Genomic DNA, 24,723 nt, shown 5'->3' on the forward strand with positions numbered 1-24,723 from the left:
ATTTTTACAACATTAGAAACCATGAGTACATCAGAGGCTACGCAGAAGGTGAGATAACTCCTGGAAATGAGTGGCTCAGAATGGCCAAAGGTCTATAGAGGTGTGTGTTCAAGTTAAAGGAACTGGAAGCCTGTTTTCTTTTGATAGATTTATTCAAATTTTTGGAAAGCTGGATAAGGTTTGCTGTGGTCTGGAACAACATGGCACACCCAAAAAATTTCTGAAATACACCCAATATTACAAACAGAAATTGTATCACGAGACATGCAAAGTTAAATTATATACAAAGAAGATAAAAGTAAAGGATATTAAATGACCTCAAATACACCTACAAATGAGGCATAATGATGTAATATGTAAATACAGCTAACCTAAATATCATGTTAGCATCGATTATTTTGCAGTCATGCAATGAGCAAATATGCTTGATAAGCACTACACACAATTCAATTACGCCAACAAAGCTCACCTTTGAGCATTAACACAGTATATAAGGTTTGGTGGACAAAATGAGACAAAAAATGAGTGGCATAAAATATGTATTTCTCTGGCATCATTGAATAAAGTTATACATGTTAACAAACTACAGTGAGTTCGAGGACCGCCAAAATTAATAGGACAAAACGGTGCTCGTCAAATACTCTCATCCATCTCATCTCAGAAGGTGAGATAACTCCTGGAAATGACTGGCTCAGAATGGCCAAAGGTCTATAGAGGTGTGTGTCCAAGTTAAAGGAATCGGCAGCCTCTTTTCTTTTAATAGATTTATTACAATCTTTGGAAAGCTGAATAAAGTTTGCTGTGGTCTGGAACAACGTGGCACACAAACAATTATCTGAAATGCACCCAATATTACGAACAGAAAACGTATCATGAGACATGCAAAACTAAATTATATACAAAAAAGATAAAAGTAAAGGATATTAAATGACCTCAATTATACTTACAAATGAGGCATAATGATGTAATATGTAAATACAGCTTACCTAAATAGCATGTTGGCATCGATTATCTTGCAGTCATGCAATGACCACATATGTTTGATAAGGACTCCACACAATTCAATAACACCAACAAAGCTCACCTTTGAGCATTAACGCAGTATAAAAGGTTTGGTGGACAAAATGAGACAAAAAATGAATGGCATAATATATGTCTTTCTCTGGCATCAGTGAATAAAGTTATACATGTTAACAAACTACAGTGAGTTCAAGGACCCCCAAAATTAGTAGGACAAAACGGTGCTCGCCAAATAGTCTCATCAGAGAATCATGTTTGATACAAACATGATTTGGGATTTCTAATAATTAGGGAGGTTTGTGTCATGTTCTCCTCCTACAGAAACCCTAATACAGGGGTGACCATTACGTCGATCACGAGCTACCGGTCGATCGCGGAGGGTCTGTTAGTCGATCGCCAAAATCGACCTAAAAATTAGCGATCAGCAATCTTCAATAAAGCGTCACTTGATTGACATTCACGACACCTGAGGGTCTTGTGAGATGACAGTGGCTTCTGCGAGCTCATTATTAAGAAAAAGTGATAGACAGGAAGGCGAGAAACACTTTTTATTTCAGCACATTGGCGCCGTACCTGCCGTCAAAACTCTAAAGACAAACTGCACAGTTCTTATCTTCACAATAAAAGCGCTGTTTCATCCTGCCTGCGCTAACAAAATAAGAGTCTCAGAAAGCTGGCGTGCACAAGCTAATGTATTTCTTGTAATGTCTATAAAAACGAGTATGGAAGTTGGACAAATGAGTTGCCAAAAACCAACCACTTTCATGTGGTATTGGACAGAAAGGAGGACTTTTTTTCTCCTCCATTTGAAAATGCCGACGTTGTCCGCACATCCTTCTGTATTCTATCAATGCAAGTTGTCAGAATCAGGTAATACTCTAACTCAGTGGTCGCCAACCGCCGGGCCGGGACGCCGAAAATTTTTTGATGAATTTTTTTATTATTTTTTTTTTTTAATTATTTTTATTAAATCAACATAAAAAACACAATATACACGTACAATTAGTGCACCAACCCAAAAAAACTCCCTTTTTCATGACCCAAAAAAAAAAGAACCTCTTCCCCCCCCAACACCCCTCTCCACCTCATAATCAACTCCATCCCCACCCGTCGGACCGCGGGACAAATCATCAAGCGTTGACCGGTCCACAGCTCCAAAAAGGTTGGGGACCACTGCTCTGACTTATGTATATTCTGGTCTTTATGAAAGAAAGTAATCTGTATGTGTTAAACATCATTGCATTATCATTAAACAACTTTAATCTGTTAACAAAAACATATATTTTATAAATAAAAACATAAAAATGATATATAGGAATGATGAAGATCCCCTCGACTTGGTCAATTGAAAAGTAGCTCGCCTGCAGAAAAAGTGTGGGCACCCCTGCCCTAATACAGTGGTTCTCAAATGGGGGTATGCGTACCCCTGGGGGTACTTGAAGGTATGCCAAGGGGTACGTGAGATTTTTTAAAAATATTCTAAAAATAGCAACAATTCAAAAATCCTTTATAAATATATTTATTGAATAATACTTCAACAAAATATGAATGTAAGTTCATAAACTGTGAAAAGAAAAACAACAATGCAATATTCGGTGTTGACAGCTAGATTTTTTGTGGACATGTTCCATGAATATTGATGTTAAAGATGTATTTTTTTGTGAAGAAATGTTTAGAATTAAGTTCATGAATCCAAATGGATCTCTATTACAATCCCCAAAGAGCGCACTTTAAGTTGATGATTACTTCTATGTCTAGACATCTTTATTTATAATTGAATCACTTGTTAATTTTTCAAGTATTTAGTTATTCTAATATCTTTTTTCAAAATAGTTCAAGAAAGACCACTACAAATGAGCAATATTTTGCACTGTTATACAATTTAATAAATCAGAAACTGATGATATAGCGCTGTATTTTACTTCATCTCTTTTTTTCAACCAAAAATGCTTTGCTCTGATTAGGGCAGGGGTGTCAAACTCAAAAACTGAACGAAGCCGCGGGCCGAGGTTGAACAAATTAATCCTTTAATAGGGACCCAAACAAGTTTTGCATTGACTATTGACCAAGCAAAGCTTATATAACTTTATAGTGACATGCAAAATCGAGTTTGAAATAATAATTAAAAAATATGGCATATCAAATCAAATAAAAATACAAATTGAATGCCTCTTTTCGGCGCCGGGTTTGAGTTTGGGCGCGGTTTGGTGGTAGCGGGGGTGTATATTGTAGCGTCCCGGAAGAGTTAGTGATGCAAGGGTTTCTGGGTATTTGTTCGGTTGTGTTTATGTTGTGTTACGGTGCAGATGTTCTCCCGAAATGTCTTTGTCATTCTTGTTTGCTGTGGGTTCACTCTGTGGCGTATATTTGTAACAGTTAAAGTTGTTTATACGGCCACCCTCAGTGTGACCTGTATGGCTGTTGACCAAGTATGCATTGCATACACTTGTGTGTGTGTATGGGCCGCATATATTATGTGAGTGGGCCGGTACGCTGTTTGTATGGAGGAAAAGCGGACGTGGCGACATGTAGAGAACGCCAAAGGCAGTGCTTTTACGGCCCGCCCCCAATATTATTGTCCAGGTGGAAATCGGGAGAAATTCGGGAGGGGCACTGAACTTCGGGAGTCTCCCGGGAAAATGGGGAGGGTTAACGAGTATGAGTATTAGTGGTGAATGCGGTGTTACAGCGGCGGGCCAGCTCTAATGTTAATTTGATATTGCCTCAAGGGCCAAATGAAATCACACGGCGGGCCAAATTTGACCCACGAGCCAGAGTTTGACACCCATGGATTAGGGGGTACTTGAATTAAAAAAAGGTTCACAAGGGGTACATCACTGAAAAAAGGTTGAGATCCACTGCCCTAATAGAACAAAAATATTTTTCCCCCCATCTTTTTCTATTTTCATACATTTTTGAAAAAGCTCCAGGGAGCCACAAGAATGGCTGCAGGTCTCAGACCCCTGGCTTAAACCCAAAGTACCAATCTAACGGACCTACTCTGTGGCCTAGTGGTTAGAGGGTCCGCCATGAGATCGGTAGGTTGTGAGTTCAAACCCCGGCCGAGTCATACCAAAGACTATGACAATGGGACCTGTTACCTCCCTGCTTGGCATTCAGCATTAAGGGTTGGAATTGGGGGTTAAATCACCAAAAATGATTCCCAGGCGCGGCACCGCTGCTCCCCTCACCTCCCTGCGGGTGATCAAGGGTGATGGGTCAAATGCAGAGAATAATTTTGCAACATCTATTATGCGTGTGACAATCATTGATACTTTAACTATGCATGCGTCAGAAAATTAAGCACTAAGGTTCTTCTCACGGGACTTTGCAGTCTTCAGAGTTGGGCGGGCGTCTGTCCGGCCTTCTGGAGAGGTATCAACAGTACCAGGACGAGGTGGTCTCTCTTCACTCCTGGCTCAGCGCTCAGGAACAGAACCAAAGCATAGCCAAGCCCAGTGGAGACACAGACCCCCAAAACCTGCAGAACACCCTCAGACAAGTCCAGGTTTCAAAGCAAAACAAACAATGAAAGCGATCGGTTGGATTTGCTCGCTCTAGCGTGTGTTCTGTGCTCAGCTGCTGCAGGATGAGCTGGCCGAGCGGTCGGTCCAGTTGGAAAAGGTGAAAAGAGCGGGAAGGGTTCTGGTCAGCACTGATGAGTCACCCTCGCTGAAGGCTGTGGACATCCTGTGTGCTGCTGGTAAACGCCGCTTCACGTCTACAGTCAGAACCTCTGCTCCTGTCATGTATTTGGACCGCTTCCTCTCAGATGGTTTGGAGAAGAGGTTCTGCTCGCTCTCGGCGTCCGTGTCCGAGCGGGCCGAGCAGCTGCAGACGGCTGTGGCCCAGTCGGTCAGCGTGCAGGAGGGCTTGAAGGCTCTGCTCAGCTGGCTGGACACGCTGGTCCTCAACCCGGGGCCGGTTGAGCCCACAGCGCAGGCTCTTCAAGACGCCCTGACACAGAACCAGGTAGGAGGAACCGTCTGTGTGGAACTTCTCCAGGACAAATCCAAACCTTTGCTTTCCCTAACCAGAAACTTCGTCAAGAGCTGCTCTCGAGGCAAGGCAGCATTGAGGCGACACGGGATTCAGTCTCCAAGCTCCTCCAGAGCCCCGACGCCTCCACAGCCTCGGGCCTGCAAGGATCACTGGACGAGCTGACCCAGAGGTTCGCCGCGGCCCAGACCAGCCAAGCGCAGAGGGAGGCGGAGCTTAAGACCCTGCTGCCGAGGCTGGAGAGCTACGAGCGACTGGGGGCAGACCTGCGGGTCTTCACCCAGAGCCGAATGAAGGCTCTTAGTCCGGCGGATCAGCCCGATCGCAGCGTGGAGGATTACAGGCAGACTGTGGAGGTCTGCACAAGTGCACAGCAAAGACTTGAAAGCCCCACAATTGTTTGGACTAACGGATGTTTTTTTCCACAGGAAGTGAAGTCGGAGCTCCAACAGGAGGCCATACAGCTCAAGTCCTTCTGCAATTTGGGCGAAGAACTCAGCACGTCACAAGTTTTGGGTCCTACACAAAGTTTAGTCGATCACGTCAAAGGAGTCACCGAGGACTTCAAGCAGCTGGACGACAACGTAAACCAAAGGTGAACACGTCTTGATGGAGATATTTCACTCTGGAAAAACAAATTTTTACTCACATTTGCAAGCTCAGGGCGCCTGTTGCTATGGCGATAGGTCCCGTTCACATTTAAACCAATGCGGTGCTGATTCCCGGTACCTAGGAATCAATAACGGTACTAAGCGGTACCAATTTTTAGTAGTTTTGTGTGTGTTTACAAATTATATATTTATTTTTTTAAAGGCCTGCTGAAACCCACTATTACCGACCACACAGTCTGATAGTTTATATATCAATGATGAAATATTAACATTGCAACACATGCCAATACGGCCTTTTTAGTTTACTAAGTTACAATTTTAAATTTCCCGCTGAGTTTCCTGTTGAAAACGTCACGTAATGATGACGCGTGTTTGTGACGTTATTGGTTGGAGGGTACATATTAGCCCGGCACCACTTACGGCTAAAAGTCGTCTGTTTTCATCGCGCAATTACACAGTATTTTGGACATCTGTGTTCAATTAATATTGGAGAAGTCAATGTAGAAAGATGGAGGTGGGAAGCTTTTAGATTTTAGCCACACAAACACGGTGTTTCTTTGTTTAAAATTCCTGGAGGTGAAGCTTTACTATGGATCAGAGCGGTCAAGCGAACATAGATCCCGACTACATGTCAACCGGCAGTTTTGGGTGAGAAAGTTGTGGTAATAAGTCGCCTCTTACCGGAGATCAGCGGAGCTTCTGTCCTGCTGCAGCTTCGTGACTTCCCTCAACACTTCCCTCAACACACCCGTCAACACACCCGTGGCCACACCCCTCCGACTTATCAGGTACTATTTAACTCACTAAAACAGTAGCAGCACAATAGGCAGATAAGGGATTTCCCAGAAATATCCTAGTAAATGTGTCTAAAAACTGAATCGCTCTCACTGCAATCGCCTTTTTTTTTCTTCTAGTTCTTCACTCTAAATTTCCTCATCCGCGAATCTTTCATCCTTGCTCAAATTAATGGGGAAATTGTCGCTTTCTCTGTCCGAATAGCTCTCGCTGCTGGTGGCTATGATTATAAACAATGTGAGGATGTGAGGAGCTCTACAACCCGTGACGTCACGCCCACATCGTCTGCTACTTACAGTAAAGGCAAGGCTTTTTTATTAGCGACCAAAAGTTGCGAACTTTATCGTCAATGTTCTCTACTAAATCCTTTCAGCAAAAATATGGCAATATCGCGAAATGATCAAGTATGACACATAGAATGGACCTGCTATCCCCGTTTAAATAAAAAAAAATCTCATTTCAGTAGGCCTTTGTTTCAGTTAAAAACTCATTGTAATTCAAATCTTTTCAGCAAGAATGACAGGTTGTACTTAATAAGACGAAGTAGCTAAAAAATAAAATACAGTGCCCAATAGAAATAGCTTCTCTATCCTTTAAAATGGCCTGAATTATTAATTGTTCATGATAAAAAGATACATTTTTGATTGCAACATTTGAAAATGAGCTGATTATAATACCGGTAACTGCTGTGCAGTTGTTGTGTTTTCTCTCATTATCGCATTTCTGAGTCTCATTTGGGGACGGCGTGGCACGGTTGGTAGAGGGGCCGTGTCGGCAACCTGAGGGTTCCTGGTTCGATCCCCACCTTCTATCAACCTAGTCATGTCCGTTGTGTCCTTGAGCAAGACACTTCACCCTTGCTCCTGATGGGATCTGGTTAGCGCCTTGCATGGCAGCCCCCGCCATCAGTGTGTGAATGTGTGTGTGTGTGAATGGGTAAATGTGCAAATAGTTTCAAAGCGCTTTGAGTACCTTGAAGGTAGAAAAGCGCTATACAAGTACAACCTATTGCCATTTACCATTTGCAAATATGACACAAAGTTGCAGTTGCAAGTCTAAGCCAGTAGGTGGCAGTTGTGTGTAGTTTATTGTGTGTATAGTGCGGTGATTCTTAACCTTGTTGGAGGTACCAAACCCCACCAGTTTTATTATCCGCATTCACCGAACCCTTCTTTAGTGAAAAATAAAAATGTTTTTCATATTCAAGACAAAGTTATGTTTTTTTTACTGGTGCACAAAATGAACCGTGCATGAACGTCACCTTGTTCAAAGAACAAAACCAACACAGTGCATGAATTCACAACAAACTACACACCTGCAAATCAGATGGAAAATTAGAGGGAACATTTTTTGAGGGTGTCTATAATACGCCAATAGGGAGAAGTTTTTATTTACGCGATGAGTCGGGTGTGTCTTGACCTCCGCGGCAGAGGTTCCACCGAACCCCTAGGGGACCCTCTGTGGGTCAATTCAGGCTTTACTGTCTGTTGCGCCCTACAAAGTGTTAATACTTGTAAGTATTGTACTTAATTGCACATTTGCTGTTGGATTGTAACTTGCATCTTAGTAGCAGTTTTCATGAACAAATTTGAAGGTGTTGTTGTAAAATCGCTAATGCTAATCAGTAGCATGTCAATGCTCTGATTGTCAAATATAAATTGGCATCAAGTTAGCACATTTTCAGAAAAGGAGAGCCTTGCAATGGAGCATTTTTTTTAAATTGTTATTCCTTTGTTGGCATCGAGAATTCCAACATTACCTAGAGCAGGGTTCCGGAACCTTTTTGGCTGAGAGAGCCGTACAAGCCAAATATTTTAAAAATTACTTCCGTGAGAGCCATATATTTTTTAAGACTGAATACAACTAAATGTGTGCATTTTTAATTAAGAACAACATTTTTAGAGTATAATAAGTCTCTTATTTTTTTTCAATAACATTGTTATTCTAAAGCTAACCAACATTAAATAAAATACTTCTTACCATTAATGGGACTTCTTGAACAGGTGAAGCTAACCAACATTAAATAAAATACTTCTTACCATTAATGGGACTTCTTGAACAGGTGCGGTAGAAACTGGATGGATGGATTAAAATGCATGAGAATGTTTTATATTTTGAACGTTATTTTTGATACTGTGATTACCAGTGTAATTATTAATCACTTATCGTGTTAAGCAATGTCAGTTAAGATTTATCTGAGAGCCAGATGCAGTCATCAAAAGAGCCACATCTGGCTGTAGAGCCATAGGTTCCCTACCCTTGACCTAGATGCTAACTGGGTCTGCTCTCAGTGCTGTTGGAGTGATTGTCAAGTGCCGAAGTCAACCCAGCTACCTTAACATGGCACTGTTGGATTTTATCCGAACCAGTGGGATTGAGTCGTCACCAAAATCGTAAAAAAACAGCTTTCCCTAATGGCAATCTTGTACGCTATGCACTTTAAATTGCCTTGTGCATCATTTTGCCTTTAATTTGACAAGAAAACGTGGTTGTAAAAATATTGAAATATATTGTGATATTTTGCCTTAGCCTTGAATGAACACTTGATGCATATAATCACAACAGTATGATGATTCTATGTGTCTACTTTAAAACATTCTTCTTCATACTGCATTAATATATGCTCATTTTAAACTTTCATGCAGAGAGGGAAATCCCAACTAAGTCAATATAGCAAAACTGTATTTAACAATTATTAAGCAGTGGCACAAACATTTATATCCTTTCCAAAACAGAAAGTACAAGATTGTCAGAAACATTTTAAAACAAGCTAGGAGTGCACTTTTGTGCATGATGTCACTAAGATGACATATCAAAACAACACTAAATTAAAGTGCACTTTTTGTACAGAACGCCACTGCAATAGTTTAAAACAAATAAAGTGCACTTTTGTGCATGATGTCACACAAGATATTTTTAAAACTGTCAAATAAAAATGAGCTGCATGATAGGAAATCAAGTAGTTTATGTCCTTCGCTATGTGGTAGGTTCCTGCGGACGTTATCTCCTTCTGTTGTTGTTGGGTTTTTTTCATACAGTGTTGATAGTTCCTTCGGAGATGTTGAAATGCAGTTTCAAGCACTCTTCATTCTCTAGCGGGTGACTTTTCAAATGATGCTACAAATGAGCAGTGCTGCTACTTTTTGTAGCAACGCTTTTTTCGCATAATTGTTTGACATATTCCCGCTTGAAGCTAAACCACTGCCAGACGATTCACCCTGAGCTGTTTTTCTTGGGAATTAATTCTTCCTCCATTTGTTACCAGATTCGCGCCTTCTTTCTCTCGTATTACCATTCACAACGCATCGTTAGCATCACAGCTAATGTTACCCATGCTGCTACCTCTCTGCTCGGGGAGGGCGTGTGACGTTGCACACGTGACGTATGTAAGAAGGTGCGCATAATTGTTCGACATATTCCCGCTTGAAGCCAAACCACCGCCAGACGATGCACCCCGTGCTGGGGAATTAATTCTTCCTCCATGTCAAGAAAGGTTATTTCTTGATTGAGGCAAACAATACTGATAGACTTTGGCTGACTGATGGAGATTTCATCGTTTATGAAAGTCCAAAACACTTTCAGAGCACACCCCACTTCCGACATTTGCAAAAATTGCATTTTCCAATGCGGTTGCTATGGTAACAAGCCACAGCATCGCATGAATTTGAACATCACCAATCCACCTGTGAGCTATTGGCTAAAGAGACGAGTGAGTGAATTTGTTACATGCTTACATTACTTGATGATAAAGATACCACTAAGATATAAAATCAGTGTTTCCTCCATGCTAACCAATTGGCAATAACTCTTTGTTGCAGACTGGCCGCCATCGTGGCATGCGAGCAGCAGCTGCTCCACTTCCGCGGCCTCTCTTGCTCCCTCCTCAGGTGGCTTCAGGCAGCGCAGGAGCAGCTTCCTTCAAAGGAGGTGAGCGTCAACACGGAGGCGCTGCAGAGGAGAGTGCAGCAGCTCCAGGTGGGTCCGCAAAACACACGCCGTGCTGGGAGTCTCGCTACCTTTTGGGACTGTGTTTTTTAATGGGACTGCGATGGTGCCTTCAGGACTTGCTGAACGAGTGGGAGTCGCAGGGAGGCAGGGTCCAGGAGCTGAATAAAAACGGCACGGAGCTGGAGGCCAAGGTCATTGAGATCACGGCACCGCAGAGCAAAACTGGTAAGACAAGTCTTTTATGTCTTACTTTAGAGCAGGGGTGTCCAAAGTGCGGCCTGCAGCTCGAGTTTTGTTTTTACACAACCGATCCGTCAGAAAATCAGTAAAAATATAAGAAAAAAAAGGAAAAACTTACCGCATTTTTCGGACTACAAGTCGCACTTTTTTTTCATAGTTTGGCCGGGGGTGCGACTTATACTCAGGAGGGACTTATGTGTGAAATTATTAACACATTACCGTAAAATATCAAAAATGCTCATTCACGCAAGAGACTCGACATATAAGATTTCATGGGATTTATGGATTAGGAGTGACAGATTGTTTGGTAAACATATAGCATGTTCTATGTGTTAGTTATTTGAATGACTCTTACCATAATATGTTAGGTTAACATACCAGGCACCTTCTCAGTTGGTTATTTATGCCTCATATAACGTACACTTATTCAGCCTGTTGTTCACTATTCTTTATTTATTTTAAATTGCCTTTCAAATGTCTATTCTTGGTGTTGAGTTTTATCAAATAAATTTCCCCCAAAAATGCCACTTATATATGTTTTTTTTCCTTCTTTATTATGCATTTTCGGCAGGTGCGACCTATACCCCGGAAAATACAGTAATTTAATGAATGAAAAGCTGAAAATATAATGCTGATAACTCAGGGGCGTCCAAATGTATGCGAGGCCGCATTGATTTAAAAAAAAGTACTGCAATAAACAGACAATATTCATCAAAACTTGGTGTCAGCTTTGTGTTTTGATTTATAAATAAGTTATTATTTACAAAATGTCATCTTTTTCTTAGAATCAGCTTCATTAGCCAGGAATGTTTAACACACAAGGAGTTTAATTTGGACTGTGTTCTCTTTGTTCAATGTAAACAAAATAATTCTACGATTAAAATAAATAAATAAAAACTCGTACTGAAATAACCACTATGTGCAAGGCTAATAAAATAAAAGTGCCGTGGTGAATAGAGCAAAAGGATGATAAAGTGGACATTAAGGCTGGGCGATACCGCCTTTTATTAATAACTTTATATTTTTAGGCCACAATATTTATCTCCATATTTTGCCTTAGCTTTGAATGAACACTTGATGCATATAATCACAGCAGTATGATGATTCTATGTGTCTACCGTATTTTTCGGACTATAAGTCGCGTTTTTTTTTTGTAGTTTGGCCGGGGGGTGACACTTGGCCAAACTATAACATTTTTTATTTTTGGGGGTTTTTTTGGGGGGGTTTTGGCCGCTGGACTGTGGAGGAGACTGCGACTTATAGTCCGAAAAATACGGTACTTTAAAACATTCTTCTTCATACTGCATTAATATATGCTTATTTTAAACTTTCACTCAGAGGGAGAAATCACAACTAAGTCAACGTACCACAACTGTGTTTATTAAACATTTATTAAGCAGTGGCACAAACATTCATGTAATTTCCAGAAAACAGAAAAGTGCAAGATGTTGGAGACATTTTAAGAGTAGCTATGAGTGCACTTTTGTGCATGATGTCACTAAGATGACATATCGAAACAACACTAAATTAAAGTGCACTTTTTGTACAGAAAGCCACTACAATAGTTAAAAACAAATAAAGTGCACTTTTGTGCATGATGTCACACAAAATATTTCAATAAGTGTCAAATAAAAATGAGCTGCATAATAGGAAATCAAATAGTATATGTCCTTCGTTCTGTGGTAGGTTCCTGCAGAGGACATCTCCTTCTGTTGTTGAATTTTTTTTTCATACAGTGTGGCACCGGCTGGAGATGTTGACATGCAGTTTCAACACTCTTCATTCTCTAGCGGGTGACTTTTCAAATGATGCTACAAATTAGCAGTGCTGCTACTTTTTGTAGCAACGCTTTTGCCGCATAATTGTTCGACATATTCCCGCTTGAAGCTAAACCACCGCCAGACGATTCACCCTGAGCTGTTTTTCTTGGGAATTAATTCTTCCTCCATTTGTTACCAGATTCGCACCTTCTTTCTCTCGTATTACCATTTGCAACGCATCGTTATCATCATAGCTAATGTTACCCATGCTGCTACCTCTCTGCTCGGGGAGGGCGTGTGACGTTGCAAACGTGACGTATGTAAGAAGGTGCGCTTGTTTATGTCTCTGTGAGAAGGAGAGACAAGAAAGAGGGAGAAACGCATGTAGTGTAATGCCCGCAGCTAAAAGGAACTGCCTTAGAACATATGCTTGAATATCACGATATAGTCATTTTCTATATCCCACAGAGACAAATATATCGAGTACAGGATATATCGCCTACCCCTAGTGGACATGTGACCGTGTATTCACAATCTCATTACATTAGCACCCTGGCAGTTTTGATGACCTGCAACATGATGTGCCGCAAAACCTCTGTAATACCTAGTAATGCTATGACTCTTCCAGGCTATATTATACACCCCGCTAGCACCAAAGCACCCCCCAAACCCCACCCCCTCCAACCCCTCCTCCGTGCGTCGGTTGAGGTGGGCGGGGTTGGGGGCGCGGGGGTGTATAATATAGCCTGGAAGAGTCATGGATGCATGGGATTCTGGGTAATTGTTATGTTACTGTGAGGATGTTCTCCTGAATGTGTTTGTCATTCTTGTTTGGTGTGGGTTCACAGTGTGGCGCATATTAGTAAGAGTGTTAAAGTTGTTTAAATCGCAACCTTCAGTGTAACCTGTATGGCTGTTGACTATATGTCTTGCAATCTTGTACGTGTGATAGAGGCAGCGAGGTGCATGCGTCCGGCCGGCACGCATATAGCATGGTGTAAAGGTGGGCAATGACATTTTGTAGAGGACGTTAGAAGTAAAGCCATCACGGCACGCCCTCAATATTGTAGCCCGCGCGAAAATCGGAGAATGTTAACCCCGGGCACCAAAATCCGGAAACCCGAAACAAGCGGGGGGGTCGGCGATTATGCAGCTGAGCCACATCAGAGGGCCCAAAGAGCAGCATGCGGCTCCGGAGCCGCGGGTTGCCGACCCCTGACTTAGGTTAACTTACGACCAGAATATTAGGTCAACGACAACTGATGCACTCACATGCAGCTGTCCCACTCAAGGGTGTGTGTCTTTCACAGGCACCCCCCAAATCAACGGCTCCGCAGGTGCCAGCAGCGTCAACGGCATTCACACCTGCAAAGGTGAGTGAGCACTAGGGGAAATTGTCTCGCCGCAACATCTGGATGTCAGCTTGCATATCTATCAAGGTTTTATTGTGGTGCTGTGTCATCAGACCTGACGGAGATCCAGGTGGCCGTGTCAGACGTGAACACACGACACGAGGCGCTGGGCGCGGACCTGAAGGAGCGTCTCGGCCGCCAGCAGGCCTCGCTGGAGTTGAGGCAGAAGGCCAGACGGGGCGCTGAGGAGCTCAAGAACTGGCTGAAAGACAGGGAGGTCAGCCTCGAACACGGACAGACCGCCTCCCCATCCAAACCGGAGGTGGTGCGCGCCCAGGCTCAGGAAAACAAGGTTAGCCTCGTCTTTTGCTCCTCACACTTATATATTTTTACACCTTTGCACCGTTCAATGACTAATTTGCGATATCGGATGACCTCAGGCTTTGCTCTCGGAGCTGGCTGAGCACTCTGGCCGGGTGGAGGAGCTGAAGGGAACGTTGAGGAAGCTCATCGCCGACAACCCGGACTCTCCCGAGGCAGATGGCTGGAGACAACAGCTGCAGGACATCGGTATGTGTCGCTAAAAACATTAAAGCAGTGTTTTTTTTTTTGGTAAAATTGTGAAATCATATTAAACACTTGACAATAAGCTCTTTAAATGAAGGTGCAAAAATAAGGAGTATGTATGAAAGGCTTAATAAAATTTAACAAAATAGTGTGAAAATGTAAACATAGAGAAACCTGAGCAGAACAATTTTTTTTTGTAGTTTTAGTGCCAGGATGTTACAGCTGTGCTCTAAAGCAGTGGTTCTCAGCCTTTTTTTAGCGATGTACCTCCTGTGAACATTTTTTTTAATTCAAGTACCCCCTAATCAAAGCAAAACATTTTTGGTCGAAAAAAAGAGATCAAGTAAAATACAGCACTATGTCATCAGTTTCTGATTTATTAAATTGTATGACAGTGCAAAATATTGCTCATTTGTAGTGGTCTGTCTTGAACTATTTGGAAAAAAAGATATAAATATAACTAAAAACTTGTTGAAAATTAACCAAGTGATTCTATTATAAATAAAGATTTCTACACATAAAAGTAATCATCAACTTAAAGTGCCCTCTTTGGGGATTGTAATAGAGATCCATCTGGATTCATCAACTTCATTCGAAACATTTCTTCACAAAAAAAGAAATCTTTAAAATCAATATTTATGGAACATGTCCACAAAAAAATCTAGCTGTCAACACTGAATATTGCATTGTTGCATTTATTTTCACATTTTATGAACTTAAATTTATATTTTGTTGAAGTATTATTCAATAAATATATTTATAAATTCGGACGGCGCAGTGATAGAGTGGCCGTGCGCAACCCGAGGGTCCCGGGTTCAATCCCCACCTAGTACCAACCTCGTCACGTCCGTTGTGTCCTGAGCAAGACACTTCACCCTTGCTCCTGATGGGTGCTGGTTAACGCCTTGCATGGCAGCTCCCTCCATCAGTGTGTGAATGTATGTGTGAATGGGTAAATGTGGAAGTAGTGTCTAAGCGCTTTGAGTACCTTGAAGGTAGAAAAGCGCTATACAAATACAACCCATTTATTATTTATTTATAAAGGATTTTTGAATTGTTGCTATTTTTAGAATATTTTAAAAAAAAATCTCACCTACCCCTTGGCATACCTTCAAGTACCCCCAGGGGTTTGCGTACCCCCATTTGAGAACCACTACTCTAAAGGGTGAGCACGGCTAAGGCGGTATAGTATTGGCGCTTTTGGTGGGGACGAGCGCCTTGCATCATTACAAACCACATTGGTCTGACTACGGCCCGTTTTTAAAGAAATACAAATAATTGTTTTATTGACAATTTTTTCGCTCTCGGCGGCACTCATTTTTACTTTCTCTTCTCACTCCATGCAAAGAATCAACAAGACAACAAGATGGCACAACTAAACGTGATAGTTGATACTGCTACCTGATTGGCTGTTAGCGTGTCACGCCCACTGATCAGTGATCACTTCCTTCGTTGCTCGGTTACCAGGGAGCGAGTGCCTTTGTTCATGCAACCAACCTTGCTTTGCAACTTCCGCTTTCTTCCAACGTAGAAGACAAAAAAGTTACAGAACATTTTATTGTAGTAGAAAGTCGGGGATTTATAACCCGGGGCCTCATCCTGTTCGTGACGCCAATTTTATGTGGTGGCCTGTACGGGGACGCCAATTTTATGTGGTCAAAAAGTCCGAATCTTAAATAGGAACAATAGAGAGTTTGTTACAACAGTTTTAATTACTCCACAATCAGATAGTACAAAGTTGGATTGAATCAATATGTTCACACAGACAATATCTTCGAAGACGAAAGATGGTGCACCCTCGTGAAAGGAATTAATAAGAGCGCACGCCAGGCTTGGTCTTCACTCCATGATGGCCTGATTTGTAGCATAACAACTTATATAACTGTCCAATGTTCAGGGTGACTTGACCTCTTATGTCGTGTCCCTCCCAATGCACTCTTGGTCAGGATAACTTGACCGCTCATGTCGTGTCCCTCCCAATGCATTTAGTTTTGTGGTAACCCTAGGACAGAAATTTTCCACTACATTATCTAATGCATTTTTTTATCGATATTGATTACTTCGCTACTATATTGATACTGTTTTAGTTGCCCAGTCCGAAGAAAAAAGACATAATATTAGTGCCTTCAACACATCCGCTAATCAGGTTACCATGAATTGATTAACGTGGACCCCGACTTAAACAAGTTGAAAAACATATTGGGGTGTTACCATTTAGTGGTCAATTGTACGGAATATGTACTGTACTGTGCAATTTACTAATAAAAGTTTCAATCAATCAATCAAAACTGCTGGAGCAGTGATGCATCGGAGAAGAGGAGGTACCTGCAAAAGTTTTTTTTTAAATATGCTATACATTAGTGCTGCACAATTTTGAGAGAAAACCTAACCTGCTAGTACATCAATGCATCTACGGCAACACCCCCTCCTACCTCAAGGACCTAGTTTCCCCGCAACCTCCGCCCCTCAAACACCAACCTCCTCAAACCCATCAGGACAAACTTAAAAACAGTGGGCCTCGGGCCTTTCTGCTAGGACACGCACCCGAACTCTGGAACGCTCTCCCCGACCATCTTAGCGCACCAAAGTCGGTCAACCGTTTTAAGAAGGGACTAAAAACCCACCGTTTTTAGCACAGTTTTTATCTAATTTCTCTGCCTTCTTGTTTTTAAATACACTGCTTGCCTGTCTGTTTTTCCAGTGCTTTCATGCTTGTATTTCTATTTTTATCTATGTTTCTGTTTTATTTAGTGTTTTTATCTCGTGTTTATCCATTTCCTATTATATATCCTAACTTTCAAATTTTTTTAATTTAAATTTTTTTATACTTTGTAGCACTTTGAGATTTTAACAAATGTAAAGTGTGTTACAGATGTAATTCATTATTATTATTTATGATTATAAGTAGGGGTGTAACGGTACACAAAAATTTCGGTCCGGTACGTACCTCGGTTTAGAGGTCACGGTTCGGTTCATTTTCGGTACAGCAAGAAAGCAACAAAATATACATTTTTTGGTCATTTATTTACCAAATTTGTAAACAATGGCTTTATCCTTTTAACATTGGGAACACTTTAATAATTCTGCCCACGTTAATCAACATTAAACTGGCTCAAATTGTTGCTCGGATTAAATAAAATGACAAAACTTTTCTTCTGCATATAAAAAGTGCAACATTAAACAGTTTCAAGTCAACTCATCATGCCTAATTTATCACAGCATTTGGGAAGCTTGTAGTTAATTTTTACTATATAAATGTTATATTTTTATCAACATGTGATAGCAGGGAACAGACCATTCAAAGCTTTTCTGTCCGTAAAACAAACACACACACACACACACACCGCAAAATGAGCTAACGTTACGCTAAAAGCTAATTAGCCTTCACCTCAAGCCAGAACTGCGAGCAAGCTAAGCTGCAGTTTGAGTTTCTAGAAGGTCAACGGGCTCATAGTGATGTTAGTAGTAGTTGACTGGGAGGGGTTTATTATCATTTGGGGAGAGTACGCTGTCTTATGCTCACCTGCTAAACACCTATCTGCTCGACGCCGAAGCATTTCCTACATGCGCTCTGAATACTCATTGCTGATTGGCTGTTACCGCTATATATGTAACCAATCAGATGGTTGTGTGGGTGGGACAATACTGGGCGCTGAGACGGAGGCAGAAGAAGCAAAGCAGCTTGTTAAGACTTTAGCTTAGAAACTCGTTTGGTACACCTATGAACCGAACCGAAACTCCCGTACCGAAACGGTTCAATACAAATACACGTACCGTTACACGCCTAATTATAAGTACTCCCATGATGGACTTGGAGTTATAAGGTCTGATCGCTGTACAAACTCTCCCATCGGTGGCTTCCCGTAGACTCCCGCTGGCTCTCGGCCAATCAGACGGCAGCCCGCCGGCAGACGGAGCTGGAGGCGTGCGCCGACAGGCTGGGCAGCTTTACGTCGGCGGCATCTCAGCTGGGCCCCTGGCTGAAAGAGAAGGAGCTGATGATGAGCGTGCTGGGACCGCTCAGCATCGACACGAACATGCTGAACACGCAGAAACAACAAGTCCAGGTGTGTGGAGCCCGGCCATGATGATGATGTTGCCGCCAAGGTAAAACAATTTTGGTCAGAAATAATCACTACTTTTGTTGTAGTTTATGCTGCGGGAGTTCGACACCCGCAGGCCACAGTTTGACGAGCTGACCCAGTCGGCCGAGGGCATCCTCTCCCAGACCCAGGACGCCAAGGAGCAGGAGGAGGTTCGAGCCGAGCTGGACTCCGTCTCGCGGCAGTGGGAGGACCTGACCAGCAGGCTCGCACGGCGGTCCGAGCACATCGGTCAGGCGCAGGGGACCAGCGAGCGGTACCAGGCTCTGCTGCGCGAGCTCTCCTCCAGCGTGACGGCCCTCGCCGACCGCCTGGATGCTCAGGCCTCGCTGAGCGCGCGGCCCGAGCAGCTGAAGGTGCGCCTGCAAGAGACGGGCGAGATCCGCTCAGAGCTGGAGAGGCGGAGGTCCGAGCTGGGCGAGGCGGAGCGGCTCTGTCAGGAGCTGAGCGCCATCGTGGTGGAACCTTACCTGAAGGACGAGCTGAAGAAACGTCTGGAGAGTGTTAGCGGGCCTCTGAAAAACCTGGAGGATCGCGCGGGTACGTCAATATGATTCTGATCACATGGCACATGTGGCTTGATTGGCTGTGCAGACGTGCCAGCAACTTGAGGGTTCCAGGTTCGATCCCCGCTTTTGCTATCCTAGTCAACTGCCCTTAGTAAGGACACTTTACTCACCTGCTCCTAGTGCCACCCACACCGGTTTAAATGTAGTTTAAAAAATGTACAAACCCGGTTTCCATATGAGTTGGGAAATTGTGTTAGATGTAAATATAAACAGAATACAATGATTTGCAAATCCTTTTCAACCCATATTCAGTTGAATCCACTACAAAGACAAGATATTTGATGTTCAAACTCATAAACTTTATTTTTGTTTGCAAATAATAATTAACTTAGAATTTCATGGCTGCAACACGTGCCAAAGTAGTTGGGAAAGGGCATGTTCCCCACTGTGTTACACCACCTTTTCTTTAAACAACACTCAATAAACGTTTGGGAACTGAGGAAACTAATTGTGGAAGCTTCGAAAGTGGAATTCTTTCCCATTCTTGTTTTATGTCGAGCTTCAGTCATTCTACAGTCCGGGGTCTCCGCTGTCATATTTTCGCTTCATAATGCGCCACACATTTTTGATGGGAGACAGGTCTGGACTGCAGGCGGGCCAGGAAAGTACCCGCACTCTTTTTTTTAACGAAGCCCACGGTTTTGTAACGTGCTGAATGTGGCTTGGCATTGTCTTGCTGAAATTAGCAGGGGCGGCCATGAAAAAGACGGCGCTTAGATGGCAGCATATGTTGTTCCAAAACCTGTATGGACCTTTCAGCATTAATAGTGCCTTCACAGATGTGTAAGTTACCCATGCCTTGGGCACTAATGCACCCCCATACCATCACAAATGCTGGCTTTTGAACTTTGCGCCGATAACAGTCTTGATGGTTCGCTTTTCCTTTGGTCCGGATGACACAATGTTGAATATTTACAAAAACTATTTTAAATGTGGACTCGTCAGACCACAGAACACTTTTCCACTTTGCATCAGTCCATCTTAGATGATCTCGGGCCCAGAGAAGCCGGCGGCGTTTCTGGATGTTGTTGATAAATGGCTTTCGGTTTGCATAGTAGAGCTTTAATCTGCACTTACAGATGTAGTGACGAACTGTATTTAGTGACAGTGGTTTTCTGAAGTGTTCCTGAGCTCATGTGGTGATATCCTTTAGAGATTGATGTTGGTTTTTGATACAGTGCCGTCTGAGGGATTAAAGGTCACGGTCATTCAATGTTGGTTTCCGGCCATGCCGCTTACGTGGAGTGATTTCTCCAGATTCTCTGAACCTTTTGATGATATGGAGCGTAGATGTTGAAATCCTTAAATTTCCCGCAATTGCACTTTGAGAAACGTTGTTCTTAAACGGTTTGACTATTTGCTCACGAAGTTGTGGACAAAGGGGTGTACCTCGCCCCATCCTTTCTTGTGAAAGACTGAGCATTTTTTGGGAAGTTGTTTTTATTCCCAATCATGGCACCCACCTGTTCCCAATTAGCCTGCACACCTGTGGGATGTTTTAGATAAGTGTTTGATGAGCATTCCTCAACTTTATCAGTATTTATTTCCACCTTTCCAAACTTCTTTGTCACGTGTTCCTGACATCAAATTCTAAAGTTAATGATTATTTGCAAAAAAAAAGAATGTTTATCAGTTGGAACATCAAATATGTTGTCTTTGTAGCATATTCAACTGAATATGGGTTGAAAAGGATTTGCAAATCATTGTATTCCTTTTATATTTACATCTAACACAATTGTTGGAAACAGGGTTTGTAGATAACGGGTTTCACTATGTAAAGCGCTTTGAGTCTCCAGAGAAAAAGCGCTGTACAAATATAATTCACTTCACTTCACATGGATTTACTCTGCGCTGGTTTTCCCCACAGCTGACGGTCTGTCTCAGCTCCAGGCCGCGCTGTCTTCCACTCAGCAGTTCCAGCAGATGTTTGAGGAACTGCGCTCGTGGCTGGACCGGCAGTCGGAACTTAGGGACTCGTCGCTCGACTCGCTGCCCTGCCAGCCCGACGCCCTCCGCTCGCTGCTGGCCGACACGGACGACATGCAGCGCGCCGTGGCCAGCCAGCGAGGATCATACGAGCTGATCCAAGGCGAGGGTGTGTCGCTGCTCGCCGCCCTGCCTGCCAGCGGGGACGAGCGAGCCGCCCTGCAGTCCCGTCTGGCTCGACTGCGGCAGGACTGGGAGGAAGTGAACGGGAAGGTTTCGGAACGTGAAAGCAGATTGAAAAGCACGCTGAGCAAGGCGGAAAGTTACCAGCGGCACAAGGCTGAGCTCACGCCCTGGTTAGCGGAATGTGAGGCCAAAGACGCAGAGATCCAGCCTTCGCTCCAGTCGTCCGATCTGGATGAGGCGCTGCAGAAGGCCAGAGGACTCTCCCTGGACCTGGAAAGAAGAGCACCGCTGCTGGAGGCCTTCAACACGTCCGCTGATCAGCTGCTGGAGCAGTGCTGCATCGGAGAAGAGGAGGTACCTGCAAAAGTTGTTTTTAAAATATCTTATACATTAGTGCTGCACAATTTTTAGAAAAAAACTTACCGTATTTTTCGGATTATAAGTCGCTCTGGAGTATTAAGTCGCACCTGGCGAAAATGCATAATAAAGAAGGAAAAAAACATATATACGTTGCACTGGAGAATAAGTCGCATTTTTGGGGGAAATGTATTTGTTAAAATCCAACACCAAGAATAGACATTTGAAAGGCAATTTAAAATACCGTATTTCCTTGAATTGCCGCCGACCACTGCTTTATAGCAGTGGTCCCTAACTACCGGGCCGCGGCTCGATTGGTACTGGGCAGCAGAAGAATTTTTTATAAATTTTTCTTTTTTATATAGATATTTTTTTAATTTATTTATTTATTTTTATTACATCAACATAAAAAACATAAGATACACTTACAATTAGTGCACCAACCCAAAATACCTCCCTTTTTCATGACAAAAAATAAAAAAATCCCCTGCTGCTGCTAATAAGAATGGCAGGTGATAGGACAATAGTCCCCAGCTGTCCCAGCTGGGTAATCCAATCACCTACCAGCTGATTGATTGATTGAAACTGTTATTAGTAGATTGCACAGTACAGTACATATTCCGTACAATTGACCACTAAATGGCAACCCCCGAATAAGTTTTTCAACTTGTTTAAGTCGGGGTCCACGTAAATCAATTCATCTGCTTCCAGGTTGGTCCTTACACACACAGCTCCGCGGCAGGCCCGCAGACCACGCCCCCCTCCACAAGCGTACTGACTGCCTCTACTACAGGGCACACAAACTTGCTGTTTCCTGTAAACACTTTTGATTGGCTAGGAAGCAAAGGACGCAAGGCTTTACAATTCTGATTAGCAAATATGTCACTCAAATGCTGGTTGTCAATGAATCGTTCAACTCAATTACATGTGGTAGTAAAAATAAAATGTTTGCAGGTACGCGATGAGAAGGCGCAGTTGAACCGGCGTTTGGATGACTTGGGCGAGAGGCTCCATAGCCGCACGTCGCAGCTGGAGGAGCTAGCGGGACGCCTGAAAGAGTTTGAAGAAGGCCAACAGGCTGTGGAGAGGCGGCTGGAGGCCGCAAAGCACCAGATTGAAGTCCAAGAGGCTTTAGGACCGCAGGTACTGACAGCAGAGTGAAGACGGCTCATCTGGCGTTGTCCCTCTTGTCTTTAAAGGCCTACTACTACCGACCACGCAATCTGATAGTTTATATATCAACGATGAAATATTAACATTGCAACACATGCCAATACGGCCGGTTTAGTTTACTAAATTGCAATTTTAAATTTCGCGCGGGAGTATCCTGCTAAAACATCGCGGGATGATGACGCGTGCGCGTGACTTCACGCATTGTAGAGGACATTTTGTTCCAGCACCGTTCACAGCTATAAGTTGTCTGTTTTTATCGCATAATTCCACAGTATTATGGACATCTGCGTTGCTGAATCTTTTGCAATTTGTTCAATGAACAATGGAGACGTCAAAGAAGAAAGCTGTTGGTGGAAAGCGGTGGATTGCGGCCGCCTTTAGCAACACAAACGGTGTTTCATTGTTTACATTCCCGAAAGATGACGTTGAAGCTTTACTATGGAACAGAGCGGTCAAGATAACACGGTTCCCTACCATATGTCAACTGGCAGGTTTCGATGAGAAAATGGTGGTAATAAGTTGGCTTTTACCGTAGACGTGAGCGGAGAGCTTGCGTCGTTCCTCCTGCACCTGTCAAAGAGGCAGCTGCGGACTCTCTTGCCTCCTCTCACTGGCCGCCCCCGACCGTCGGATGCTTTCATCGTGGAGGAGGGAAAAGAAGAAAAAAAATCTCTGCCCGGCCCCACCGGCCGCCTTCGCTCCTCGAGAAACGTGGCTTCCCTCTGAGACACTGGCGGTCAACGCACCCGTGGCCACACCCCTCCGACTTCTTTTTTCCCCTGCTGTGCCAAATTCCGTTGACAAATGTGCCAGGTTTACGCCACTTTCTTACCGCACACTATTGCTATTGGATTGGACCACACACACAAAGTACAGTGTATTATTCAGCGATCATTTCGAAAGATCGTGTTTCGAAGATGGTCCCTTGCGAAGGGCAGAGATGGGCATCGCCACCACCCGTCGACTGGTGCTGAAGAACGGTGCGGGGCCGACCTTCAGGTTGTACTAGTACGACCATATAATCTCACTAAAACACTAGTAACACAATAAGCAGATAAGGGGTTTTCAAGAATTATCCTCGTAAATTTGTCTAATAACATCTGAATCACTCCCACTGTATAGTTTTTTTTTTTTTCTTTTTTCTAGTCCTCCACTCTCACTTTCCTCATCCACAAATCTTTCATCCTTGCTCAAATTAATGGGGAAATCGTCACGTTCTCGGTCTAAATCGCTCTCGCTGCTGGTGGCCATGATTGTAAACAATGTTCAGATGTGAGGAGCTCCACAACCAGTGACGTCACGCTCATATTGTCTGCTACTTCCGGTACAGGCAAGGCTTTTTTATCAGCGACCAAAAGTTGCAAACTTTATCATGGATGTTCTCTACTAAATCCTTTCAGCAAAAAATGGCAATATTGTGAAATGATCAAGTATGACACATAGAATGGACCGGCTATCCCCGTTTAAATAAGAATCTCATTTCAGTAGGCTTTTAACTATGTGCTTCTTCTTGTCATCCAGGCGTGTAGCGCCAAGAGCCTGGAGAGACTGAGGAGCCAACAGGAGAGCCTCAAGTGCCTGCAGCCTCAGGTGGTCTACCTGCGAGACCTGGCCCAGGGGCTGGTGCAGGACGCCCCCCAGAGTCCAGGGGTGAACAGCGAGGGGGCACAGAGGCTCCAGGAGCAAGCCAAGAACACAGAGACGGAGTATGAAGATGTGGGCAACAAGGTGAGAATAATATTCACTGCTTGTTTGAATTGCGATCATGTTCATAAAGTTCATGTTAACAATGGAGGTGAGTAATTATCGTATTATAGTCGTCCGCTAGTTTAAGTATGAAATAGAATGAATAGGAGCTGGGAAGAAGCCTTCAACCGCAATGAATGACGCTGTGCAGTTTAGCTAAACTGTTTAGAAGAAGTGTGTGAGAATGTTTTGGTGCGTGTCAAGTGTTTAAGAAAGCAGAGCTACTGAAAGCCGTTTGGCTTTTTGACTTCCTGCGACCTTATATGGTCATTGTGGCCTTTTAACACTTTATTACTGTTTGAAATGTAAACTTGTGTCTTAAACACTAAGGAGCTAAGCATTTTGTTATTCTTATAGCCAGACCTGACTCT

At 43.1% G+C, this 24,723-nt stretch overlaps 1 protein-coding gene across 24 annotated transcripts in view; it reads left to right on the forward strand.

Annotated features, from left to right (window-relative positions):
* macf1a (microtubule actin crosslinking factor 1a) overlaps window positions 1-24,723 on the forward strand; it is a 441,796-nt gene that overhangs the window by 286,136 nt on the left and 130,937 nt on the right. For all 24 annotated transcript variants that reach the window (XM_061897243.1, XM_061897250.1, XM_061897255.1 and 21 more), the window contains 15 exons: window positions 4,355-4,528; window positions 4,600-4,723; window positions 4,793-4,992; window positions 5,058-5,375; window positions 5,448-5,614; window positions 10,244-10,400; window positions 10,487-10,598; window positions 13,684-13,746; window positions 13,839-14,077; window positions 14,166-14,295; window positions 18,160-18,359; window positions 18,443-18,935; window positions 20,832-21,430; window positions 22,388-22,576; window positions 24,128-24,334. In XM_061897243.1, coding sequence (XP_061753227.1) covers window positions 4,355-4,528; window positions 4,600-4,723; window positions 4,793-4,992; window positions 5,058-5,375; window positions 5,448-5,614; window positions 10,244-10,400; window positions 10,487-10,598; window positions 13,684-13,746; window positions 13,839-14,077; window positions 14,166-14,295; window positions 18,160-18,359; window positions 18,443-18,935; window positions 20,832-21,430; window positions 22,388-22,576; window positions 24,128-24,334 — 3,372 coding nt within the window. The remainder of the gene's footprint in view (window positions 1-4,354; window positions 4,529-4,599; window positions 4,724-4,792; window positions 4,993-5,057; window positions 5,376-5,447; window positions 5,615-10,243; window positions 10,401-10,486; window positions 10,599-13,683; window positions 13,747-13,838; window positions 14,078-14,165; window positions 14,296-18,159; window positions 18,360-18,442; window positions 18,936-20,831; window positions 21,431-22,387; window positions 22,577-24,127; window positions 24,335-24,723) is intronic.

Source organism: Nerophis ophidion, linkage group LG04 (assembly GCF_033978795.1).
Source record: "Nerophis ophidion isolate RoL-2023_Sa linkage group LG04, RoL_Noph_v1.0, whole genome shotgun sequence".
Lineage (NCBI taxonomy): Eukaryota > Metazoa > Chordata > Actinopteri > Syngnathiformes > Syngnathidae > Nerophis > Nerophis ophidion.